General features: G+C 52.9%; 2 protein-coding genes across 2 annotated transcripts in view; one reads left to right on the top strand and one right to left on the bottom strand.

Moving 5' to 3' along the window:
• Positions 1–1,670: 1,670 nt before the first annotated feature.
• Positions 1,671–3,800, top strand: LOC119334503 (pentatricopeptide repeat-containing protein OGR1, mitochondrial-like). Its single transcript, XM_037607062.1, has one exon. The coding sequence runs from the start codon at positions 1,702–1,704 to the stop codon at positions 3,493–3,495; it is 1,794 nt and encodes a 597-aa protein (XP_037462959.1). The 5' UTR covers positions 1,671–1,701; the 3' UTR covers positions 3,496–3,800.
• A 2,163-nt stretch (positions 3,801–5,963) lies between these two features.
• LOC119334504 (probable aldo-keto reductase 1) overlaps positions 5,964–11,735 on the bottom strand; it is a 14,710-nt gene continuing 8,938 nt past the window's right edge. The window contains exon 7 of the mRNA XM_037607064.1: positions 5,964–6,183. Within this exon, the coding sequence (XP_037462961.1) occupies positions 6,008–6,183 (176 nt within the window). The 3' untranslated portion in view covers positions 5,964–6,007. The remainder of the gene's footprint in view (positions 6,184–11,735) is intronic.

Genomic DNA, 11,735 nt, shown 5'->3' with positions numbered 1-11,735 from the left:
CGCCCTCATCACATCGGTTTCCGCGGGAATCAATGCCAAGGCTGCCGCGCTGCCGCCGCCGGTCAGCCTTGCCATTGATTCCTCACGGGCGGCGTGTCACAGGGCGGCGCGACGACACCTCCCCTTCCTCGCATGCGTACACACAGGCGCGGCTATATAAACCGGTGGCCTCCCTTGCCTCTGGCCACACCAGCCCTAGCTGCCGAGCTCTCCCTCTCCCGTGCGCCGCCGCCGAGTCCTTCCTCCCCCGTGCGCCGCCTCCGAGCCCTCCGAGTACTCCGACAGTCCCGACGATGGCCGAACATTTCCCCGGCGACGAGGCGGCGGCCAACGGCTTCGGCCGCCGCTCGCTCCACGAACAGGAGTCATGGCTCCTGTTCGAGGCCAACATCCCGACGCCGCCGGACATGCGCGTCGGGCCGACGGGGTGGAGGCTCAGCAACGGGGGAGTGCCCATTCCCCCGCTGCCCGACGCCGTGGCGCGTGCCCCCTACTTCGCCGCCGAGGTAGAGCTCGTGCGCGCCTCCCTCACCGACGAGCAGCTCGCCCTCCCCCAGTACACCGCCGACAACCACGCGGCTTGGGCGGCGTACTTCGAGCGCCGTCAGGAGCAGAGGCTAGCGTTCACCAACGGCGCGGGTGGTGGGCGGCACGAAGAATAGCGAGGGGCGCCACGTGTGGTGGGGCGTCCCCGGCTGCACGCTCGAGGGCGTGCTGACGCACCTTGAGGGCGGCAACAACCCGCAACTGGCATACCCTCCCCCGGCGGCCGCCCCCGCCCACCGCCGACGCGCCGGGCAATGGATGCCCAGGAGGTTCGGCTCCTCCTCGTCTTCCTCCTCGCACTCCTCCTCACGGTCTTCTTCCCACTCCCCCGGCTCTCCGGCGCTGCTCGGCGTCGAGGCCGAGCCCGTGGCAGAGACACCGCTCGGCCGGTGCACCCGCAGCGCCCGCATCGTCATCAACGAGGGCGGCCGGCGTGCCTCCTCGTCGGCTCCTCCGCGCTTCGTCAAGACAAAGACGGAGCCGGGGCTCGCGCCAGTGAAAACGGAGCCGGGGCTCCCCGCCGTGAAGACGGAGCACGGCGACGTGGAGCTCAACGACGAGGCGGCCCTGAAATAGGCGCACGAGGAGTTCCTGAAGATGGAGAGGGAGCGCCAGTGCGCCGCCTTGCGGTGCTTCGAGCAGCGTCGCCAGGGCCGCGACGAAGGAGGAGTCGTCGTCCTCGACGACAGCGACGACGATGACGCGCCGCCGCCGCCGCCACCAGTCCGCCATGGCGACGCCGGGCAAGAGTCCAGCAGGGACGTCCGCGTCAATGAGGAGAAGGCCGCCGTCGACGGCGACTACTCGATGTTCACCGATATTTTTTAGTTATATTTGCTATGTAGCGCGTCGCGAACATGTCTATTATATGCCAAAGTTTACCGAAATTTAACCATGTTTATCAAACTTCGCTGAACATTTTTTTTTTGGAAAAATTAAACGCGGCTGGAGATGGCCCTGGGCCGGCGACTGGAGACCAACTCGTCTCCAGACTTTATTTTTGCGCGGGCTAATCCTAGACGATGATTTTAGGCGCCCACTAGGGGCTGTAGATGCTTTTAGGCCCATGTAGTCGCGTGCGCTCGAGCTGGCGTCGTGAGCAACGTGAGGCGCAACTGATCGCAACGAGCGACACATAGCATCGCCCAAGCCACAATGCCACCCGCGCCGGCGACGGCCACGGCGGCGGCGGCGGTGCTGCACCTGGAGCCCTTCCTCCCTTGCCTGACCACGTTCTCACACTACAAGCAGTTCCACGCGCAGCTCATCACCTCGGCCCGCCTCTACTTTGAGCCCTCCCTCCGAGCCCGCTTCCTCGACCGCCTCGCGCTCTCCGCGCACGCCGCGGCGCTGCCGCACGCCCTCCTCCTCCTCCGCTCCCTCCCGTCCCCCGCCACCAACGACCTCAACGCCGCCCTCCGGGGCCTCGCCGCCTCCCCGCACCCCGCGCGCTCGCTGCTCCTCCTCGCCGGCCGCCTCCTCCCCTCGCCGTCCCCGCCGCGGCCCCGCCTCGACGCGCTCTCCCTATCCTTCGCGCTGAAGGCCTCCGCCCGGTGCTCCGACGGGCCCGCCACCCTCCAGCTCCACGCGCTCGTCCTCTGCCTCGGCTGCACGGCCGACGTCCGGCTGATCACCACGCTGGTCGACTCGTATGCGAAATGCGACGACCTCGCGTCCGCACGGAAGGTGTTCGATGGAATGACCGTGCGCGACGTGGCCTCGTGGAATGCACTGCTTGCTGGGCTGGCTCAGGGGACTGAGCCTACCCTGGCCCTGAAGCTGTTCCACAGACTGGTAGGGAGCTTCCGGGAGCTGCCACCAAGGGAGGCACCCAATGAGGTGACCATGGTTGCCGCGCTTTCTGCGTGTGCACAGATTGGCTCGTTACAGGACGGGTTGTATGTGCATGAGTTTGTTCGCAAAATGGGCGTCAGCGGCAATGTTCGTGTTTGCAATGCACTTATTGACATGTACTCCAAGTGCGGTTCATTGGCCCGGGCGCTGGAAGTGTTCCACTCCATCAAACGAGAAGACCGGACACTTGTGTCATACAATACTGCGATACAAGCAATTTCCATGCATGGGCATGGGGGTGACGCACTAAAGTTGTTTGATGAAATGCCGACATCTATTGAGCCGGACGAAGTGACCTACATCGCTGTGTTGTGCGGATGCAACCATGCTGGGCTCGTGGATGATGGCCTCAGGGTTTTTCATGGCATGAGGGTTCCTCCCAATGTAAAGCACTACGGCACTGTTGTGGACCTTCTTGGCCGTGCAGGCCGCCTTGCCGAGGCATATGATACCATTAAGTCCATGCCGTTTCCTGCAGATATTGTCCTCTGGCAGACATTGCTGGGTGCGTCCAAGACGCATGGTGATGTTGAGCTCGCGGAGTTAGCTGCTACAAAGCTTGCCGAGCTTGGTTCAAATGTTGATGGTGACTATGTGCTCCTCTCTAATGTATATGCGTCAAAGGCACGGTGGGCAGATGTTGGTCGAGTCCGTGATACCATGCGAAGCAATGATGTGCGGAAAGTACCTGGCTTCAGCTACACAGAGATAAGTGGTGTAATGCATAAGTTCATTAATGGTGATAAAGAGCACCCAAGGTTGCAGGAGATTTACAGAGCGCTAGAGGAAATTGTATCAAGAATAGGTGAGCTGGGATATGAGCCAGAAACAAGTAATGTGCTTCATGACATCGGGGAGGAGGAGAAGCAGTATGCATTGTCTTATCATAGCGAAAAGCTGGCCATTGCATTTGGGCTGATTGCCACGCCACCTGGGGAGACCTTGCGGGTGATAAAAAATCTCCGAATATGTGGGGACTGTCATGTAGTGGCAAAACTCATATCTAAAGCCTATGGCCGAGTGATTATAATCAGGGATAGAGCAAGATTCCATCGGTTTGAAGATGGGCAGTGCTCTTGCGGCGATTACTGGTAAAACACTGGTGTGTGTAATGATTTACAGGGGCTGATGGAGTTGATAATGAGCCACTGACTTCACAGGATCAGCGGACTACAGGTTTGTCGGGAGTTCATACAAACCCAGCTTGCTAGTGTGGCTTCATATGATTCAACTTTCATTTGAGAAGAATCTTGCAAGTGAACTCAACTCCACAAGCTTGAACTTTACTCTGTGTTTGTGTTACTTACATGAGCGATCACTGAGAGGCTATCAGATATTACACCTACAAGATGTAAACCGATAATAGCTTTGCACTAGCGTTATTCTAGTGTGCCATTAAAGAGAGCAACCAGGTGTGTGTGGGATAGGGCTCATGATATTTTTCCGTTCTGGGAGCCCAGAGAAATTTCGTATTTGTGGAAAATATTTTCCTTTACATTGCTTTCTAGTTCCTCCCAACAATCTTACAGTGCCATATTATACTCATGGTTCTTATTTATATTAAATGTCCATTGATTTCATCTGATATCAAAATGTCCAAGCTTTTGAGGATGCAATTATTTTACAAAGTCTTTGAGTCAAAATAGCTTGAGGTTGTCATGAACACAACCTTTTGCTCCTTTCTCCATTTTGGTCTGTACAGTCGTGGTTGCACAGTTTTAAAAACACAATGTTTTCTCAGAAATGTCACTGTTAACATGCCATTTTTTAAACCAAATTTATTATCAGCAGACATGAATTTATTAACACCAACAAGATATTGTTTTCTTTGAATATTTCTGGAGATTTAAGTTTATCAAGGAACCTCTTTCCTCTGATCGCAAGAAAAAACAGCAACCTCTTTCCTTGACTGATTTTTCTATGTATGTTCCAACCGCTTTCAGTATGCACTTTGTTTGGTTGTCCCTTTCATCCAAGCATGAATTGCAGTCATGTTCTATGATGAATATGTAAATTGGCAGGTTGTGTTTTTCACATCTCATAGTTTGGTCTTGTTTTCAACAACTTTTTGTTATGCATGCTGATACATTTAGAAACTCTTTGCAGCACTCTGTAGACGGCTTATTCAATTCGAAGTTGGCACTGGTGAGGCATTCAATGGTTTGTCGTTGGCTGCACAGAGACAGCCTTAAGGAAGAATGGGAGAAATTCATTGAGAAATGAGTAGATCTGTAGATATGATGCATCCAACCAGAAGTATTCTGCTCTTGTAAAGGTAAGCTAGCTATTCTATGGCAGTATAATATTGCGATAGTTCCCTTTCTCTTGTGAAGGCGAATCGAGTCAGCCTTACTCTACGGATAAAGTAATGAAGTTTATCATGTATCTGAATTTTCTTCGTGGAAACAACATGAACACAAACTGTTCATTGAAGAAGCTATGCGTGTGACATTCGTACTGAATTTTTACTGTGTACTGTATTTATCTATGCAAATTCAGATAGTGTTTGGACATTTGATAATATTAGAACTAATGTTGCATGGGCCTGGATTACTCTTGCAGTGGGGGAGAATAGAGGTTAAAGGGGCAAGAATGAAATGAATGTGAGGAAAGGATGATCACTCTCAAAGCTTCAATATTCAGAGTTGATGCAAAGCCTCTGGTCTTCCATGCTCCTGCTCTTTCTCTGAAGTCTTGGTTGTCCAGAAATGGCGCAACTGAAATGCCTTCGAAGACATTCACATGGATTGAGTGCCACCTATTGCTTCGGGTTGTCAAAGCTCCCCATTGGCTCTTAACCAACTAGCTTAACACCTACCATAATCAACATTCGTGTCGTCAATTGTAAGCTTATCCCCTGTCACCAGAGCTACTGCTTATGCAGTGCATTCCGCCCTTGTGTAAGTTCAGTTATGAAGAGATTGTAAAAGTACGTTAAATGAAGTTTGGGGTCTTATGTTACTGGGCTGAAACCATCTGTCCCTGAAAGCTAATGCAGCTCCTCTACTTTAATGGAAGAGAGCCTGGAGCATGTGGAGCAGTGGAGGTGACCGCATCAGATGTGCATCAGGCTTGAGTTCATGACACTAAACCTGATAAGATCCTGTGATCTCATAGTTACTGTCGATGCTGTGCAAATTATACAGTGAGAAATGTTTGGCTGAACCATGCACCTCCATGGGCCTCGAATGTTCAATGCTTATTCCGGACATGTGCCGCTATGCCATTCTACCACACCTCTATATTCAGGCAGCTCCATTTTATCCGTGCAACTTTAAACAATCTACTCCACCTATAAATTCAGGTGCTGCTATTCTATCCGTTCAATCTTTCACACATATTTGTAACGTTCAGTCTTTATCAAATGTTTCTAATATTTTTATCCAAGATGGACGGGCACAGCAAATCACGTCTTGCAGTCTCGGTCTTTTGTTATGCATGCAGACAGAAATTTACATGATTCCTGGAGAGAGTGCACATGTTATTTGCAGTACATTATTTAACACGGAAGATTCACATGGTACAGGCAGCACCATTTAGCATGATAACAGATAGGGAGTAGATGGCATGGCTGTTTTATTCTCACATATCACCGTTTTTTGTAGTTTTACTTCTTTGGTGTGTCTGCATGGTTCCAGTTGGTATGCGCCAAGGAAGTATAACTCCTTCCGCCGGCCACATCTTCTTCACGTATCTGGCTGCTAATTTCTTTCAGGTCATCTTCGGTGAGCTTTATCTTTAAGGAGTCAATGTTGGAGTCCAGGTTCTTGATCTTTGTTGTCCCTGAGAAATTAGAGAGCATATTTATCAGTGATCAAATGCCAGTCTACTGAAAAAATGGACTTGACTGCTAATGCACACGTTTGGAACTTGGAAGTGACAAGAATTATGAATTAGCACATGTTTGGAGGTATTCAAACATCAGGACAAACTGTAGAGTAAATTCATTGCCAAATAAAGCTGGACTGCTACTGAAATATTTCACTTCTACCAGAATGCATGCAAGAAAGATGATCTTGAGTATTTCCGCCTTCTATGAGAATTATGATCTCAATAAAACCACCCCCCCTTGGTGACATGAGAAGGGACTGTCGTGGTTCTAACTCTGACAGTGATGTAGGGGGGTATGTATGGAGAGGCTAGATCTCAGCTATTGGGAAGTTGTAAAACACACCCAGATGTACGAGTTCAGACCCTTCGCAGAGGAAGTAACAACCCTACGTCTCGGTGCCCGGAGGCGGTCGACTGGATTACTGGCGTGTGAATAACAGGGGTGCGAACCCTTCATACCGAGGAGGGGGTGGCTTATATAGAGTTCGCCGGCCCTCTCCCGCCCTCAGTAATGCAGGGTTTAAGGTACATTTAAGGTTGGGCGTTACTGGTAACGCCCCTAATAGAGTGCTACAATGACCATAAAGACTACTTAATAGCCGACCGTTTGCCTGCGGAGTGACTTCAGATCTCCTGGCGGTCGAGTGGTTGGCTTCACGGTCGAGTGGTAGCTTCTTGGTCGAGTGTCTTGAACCCGTCGAGTGAGATACCTTCAAGTCGATTGAAAGGTGACTTCTTCTAGGGATGTCCTTGGGTAGGGCTCTTTGGACGGGTCCGTGCCCCTACCCTAGGTACATAGTTTCATCATTAGCCCCCGAACGGATCGAGGTTAGAGTGGGGAAAGAGTTGGGGATCTTCCCGACTGGTTCTTTGGGCTACACGAGTGCCTCGTTTTGGGTCAATCGTCACGGATGACGTTATCAACCTCTTTCAGTCGCCTTGATCCATTTCAGGCCTATCGTCGAGTGAATTTCTTTACTTGTGACATACTGAGCGCCGGCGCGATCGGGGTCTCCTGTTTTGACAAGTTGTTCTGTGGCCCGCGGATGTCGCAGGATTCGGATTTTGGGAAGCGCGCGGGACGGGAGTGGCCGTAGTAATCGGAAGCGATAAAGCGGAAGTTCCTCGATCCCCGCGTCGCCTTTTCGCCACGTACTGCGCGCGCGTCTGCTGCGGGATTTGACTGGATAGCCTGGGCCTACCAGTCAGCCACTCGGAAGCGGCCCCTTATAAGTTGTCGGCTCGGGGTTTCCAAACAGTGCGCTCCCTTCTGCTTTCTTCTTCCTCTCTCCCTTCGCAAGTCCTTCCGCCACCTCCGTTCTCACCCTAGCGCCGCAAGCCCGTTCGAGATTTCGCCGGCGACGATGGTGAAGGGCAAGACGACTACTCTGGAGCGCGCGAAGAAGGCGGCGGCGGCGGGGAAGGGGAAGAGGTCTGCTCGGGGCGGATCTTCCTCTAGGACCGCTCTGCCCAAAGGTTAGATCCAGGGCGACTGGATTCCGTCGGTGCTCCGGCAAGAGGATCTCGACGACATGGTCGAGGGGGGAGTCATTCCCCACGAAGCCGCGCGTCTTCCAGAGGGAGAGATCGAACCTTAACCCTGCGACGGTGAGTGTGTGCTCCTAGCCACCCACATCGACCGAGGGTTTTCTCTGCCGCCCCATCCTTTTTTCCGGAGCTTCTTGAACTTCTTCGGAGCGCAGCTCCACCACTTTACTCCCAACTCCATTGTATACCTTGCCGCTTTCATTTCCATGTGTGAGGCTTTCTTGGGTTGCCGCCCCCATTGGGGACTTTTCAAGCACATCTTTACCTGCTGTTCTCAATCGGTCAAGAAGGCCAAGTCGAGTGACGAGAGGACGCAGGTGATCCAGTTGTGCGGGGGCTTGGCGATCCAGACGAGGGGGAAGAGCTGTTTTCCATCCATTACTTTCCCGGAGTAGGTCCGTGGTTGGCAGGCGACCTGGTTCTACTGTCAGGACCAGGCGACCCCAGGAAAGTCGACTGATCTTCCTCCTTTCTCCCTCGGCCGAGCTGAAAAACCCGCTTCTCTGAAAGTGACGCCGGAGGAAAGGGCCCAAGTCAAAGTGTTGGCCGGTCGAGTGGTCGAGCTTGTCCGTGAGGGTGTGACTGGGATGGACCTGCTGGAGGTCTTCCTCCAGAGGCGCATCCAACCGCTCCAGGCCCGTGACCACCCGATGTGGTTGTACTCGGGTCTCGGTGACACCACTCGGATCCACGCGGAGGAGGTCACCGACGAGATGCTGGAGGGGTGGCTGTCGAGCATCACGGGGAACAGAGACAACCCCCGAGGAGCCAGGAGGGTAACTCCACTCGACAACTCGTATGAAGTGGACCAGGTATGCCTTTATGCTCCCGACTGAAATCTTGTTTTCTGCATTGGTCTTCTTTGAGTTGGTCGATTGACTTTCGTCCTGTCTATTGCTTTCCAGGCGACCACCGAGATGTACTCGACGCCCAACGGGGCTCAGGAGCCAACTGAGGAAGGGGAGGCGAGCGAACGTGAGAGCGGGGACGACCAAGGCGAGTGGGAGTCCGATGGTGAAGGAGAGGGAGACGACAACGTCGACTCCAGCGAAGAGGAGGAGGAGGAGGTCGAACCCCCTCGCCCAGAGGGGCGGTCCAAGCACACACACGACCCGACGCGGGAACGTGGCAAGGCGACTGCTTCTGTTGGGCAGTTGTCGAAACGCCCTCGGACCTCTTCTCCTACGCCGACTGGGAAGGTTCCCAAGCACCCACGCACGACGCTGTCCAAGCCGCCCAAGGCTCTGCCCAAGATGAAGATAGCTGTCCCTACCATTTCTGGGTAATAATAAAACTTGCTTTCCTTCGTCGACCATGGACAGATCCTTGGTCGATTCATTGAGCCAACTAACTGACTTTCGAGATTTGCAGCGCTGCTACTTCTGAGGTCTCCGCCAAGGACGACGACCAAGATATGGAGGATGCTGTTACCTCCAACCCTGGTATGATTACTGACGTTCTGCTTTGAGTCGACTGATCTTTTACTGCAACTCCGGTCGATTGAATGTTTCTCTTGCAGCCCCGCCTCATGTTATCGACCTTCCGGATGACGATGACAACGAACCGCTGAGAATGAGGAGGAACAAGAGGTCGTCGGCTGACAAGACCCCCCAACCTGCTCCGGCGTCTGAGGCCATGGCTCGGGATGGTGGTGACACCACTCGGGCTTCTGTGACTTTCGCCATTTCTCTGACGAGCGTGCGGCCTTCGGCGTCGACTGCGGATCCACCTTCTCTTTTTGCTGCGTACCCCATCCCTGAGGACCAAGCGGCTGCTGCAAAGGAGGCTATACGCCAGGCGGGGATCATGATGGAGCAAGTGAAGATGGATCGGGAGGCCAGCCAAGCAGCCTATGACGCGAGTTCGGCTCTTCAGAGCAACGTCCAGGTCAGTCGACTCAACACTTGGTCTGTTATGATATGCTGTTTGAAGAGTCTCTTTTCCGAAGATCTTTTGTATCTGTATCTGTACACCCACTGGGTGTGTCTGCCAATCCTTGGACGAGTGGGGGCACGCTAAGTGCACCCACTGGGTGTAGTCCCCGAGACTACGCTGGACTGCTGGCAGTCGACTGTAGTCTTTACATTGTGTTGCTGTAGCTGTATTTCTTCACTCGGTTTGGTCGGGCCAGGTCGAGTGGAACTGTATCCGGTCGACTGCGGGCAGCGACTTTTTCTCTCTTTCTCTTTGTTTTTTTGGTCGAACCGGTGGGGGCACGCTGAGTGCACCCACTGGGTGTAGTCCCCGAGACTACTGTCGAATGTTTTTGATTCGGCTGTGGTCTTAGAAACGTCGTCATTGTCTCTTAGTTACTCGGAAGCAACTTATCTTGGACGTCTGTCGACTGATTTTTCTTTTACAGAAATCCTGCGAACTTGTAGCTCGCTATACTGAGTTGGAGAAGCAGAAGATTCAACTGAACCTTGATCTGGAGCTGGCCAGAATAGAGCTGCAGAAGGTCAGAGACGGCGCTGCAGGTAAGACGACTTTGTCGACTGGCTAGCTTTTAGGCTTGAGTATCCTTCTGCTATTTCCGATTCAATCATTATTTCTTCGCAGAAAAACTGAACGAAGCTCTGGCGAAGAAGGATCAGGACTTGGCTGCTGCCCGTAAGGAGGCTGATGACAAGACCGCTCTGGCCGTACAGAAGCTGGCTTCGGTCGACCACTTAGAAGAAGAGAATACCAAGCTGAAGACCGCTCTGAATGAAGCCAACAGGGAGTGTTCACGTTGGAAGAAGGAGAACCTCAACCTGAACGAGAAGATGGAAGGCATCGCTCGCAGGAGGGACGACCTGGAGAGCTACTTGAGGAGCCTCGCCAAGAAGTTGTACATCAAGCTTGAAGGTGCACATTCAGTTCCGACTGGTTTTTTTTTGTGTCGACTCAGTCTATGAAAATTGACTTATCCTTGGATCATGTATGCAGAGCTTTGCTAGAACTTTGAAGAGGAGACTGGGCGGATCGAAACAGGTTTGGATCCAATCAACTCTCCCGTGAAAGATGAAGCTGCCATGAATCTGCTCCGACTGGAATCTCGCATTGACGGCGTCGTGGACTACTTGGCTCGACTGAAGGTTGCCATGTCACGGATCGACCCGGCACTTTGGCCAGAGGCTACGCTCCAAAACGATCTCGAGTCTCTGATGACTCGACTTAACGGAATCCCTGGCCGAGTGCAGGAGTGGAAGAAGTCTTCTGCTCGGTGTGGCGCTGATGTGGCTCTGTCTCTGGTCCGCGTCCATTGCAAGGAGGCGCGAGAAGAGAAGCTGGCCGCCATCCAAGTTGACAATACCAGGAAGCACAACTTTCAAGATTTCATGGAGACTTTCATCGCTGCTGCCACCCGTATTGCAGACGGGATCGACTTGGACGAGTTCGTCGCCCCTTCCAGTCCTCCACCTGAGGAGTGAAAAACTTTTAAGCTCCACTTTAAATTTGCCTCGGAATGCCGAGTGGATTTTGTAACCGTTAAACTCCGTCGAGCTGAGGGCTCGATTACTTTGGCCTGAGGTCTGGGACCTTTTAGGCTTTATCTGATCTTGATTTCTCGTTGAATATCTTCATGGTTTTATTCGTCGAGTGGATCTTGATCTTCACTCGGAATATCCTTGTATTTGCGGCGCAGCTTCGAAGGGGAAGGTAGCAGTCGACTCGCGGATTAGGTTGTGTCTTGTACTTAGGCGAGCACTGGGCTGCAGCTAAGCCTCCGAGTGAGAGGTTTGCTCTCCACTCGGTAGGATTTCTAAACACTTAGGCGAGCGCTGGGCTGCAGCTAAGCCCCCGAGTGGGAGGTTTGCTCTTCACTCTGTAGGGTTTTTAAACACTTAGGCGAGCGCTGGGCTGCAACTAAGCCCCCGAGTGGGAGGTTTGCTCTCTACTCGGTAGGATTTTTAAACACTTAGGCGAGCACTGGGCTGCAGCTAAGCCCCCGAGTGGGAGGTTTGCTCTCCACT

This window comes from Triticum dicoccoides, chromosome 7A (genome assembly GCF_002162155.2).
Source record: "Triticum dicoccoides isolate Atlit2015 ecotype Zavitan chromosome 7A, WEW_v2.0, whole genome shotgun sequence".
NCBI lineage: Eukaryota > Viridiplantae > Streptophyta > Magnoliopsida > Poales > Poaceae > Triticum > Triticum dicoccoides.
The sequence above is the reverse complement of the archived record's forward strand: the minus strand, read 5'-3'. Positions and strand labels throughout refer to the sequence as shown.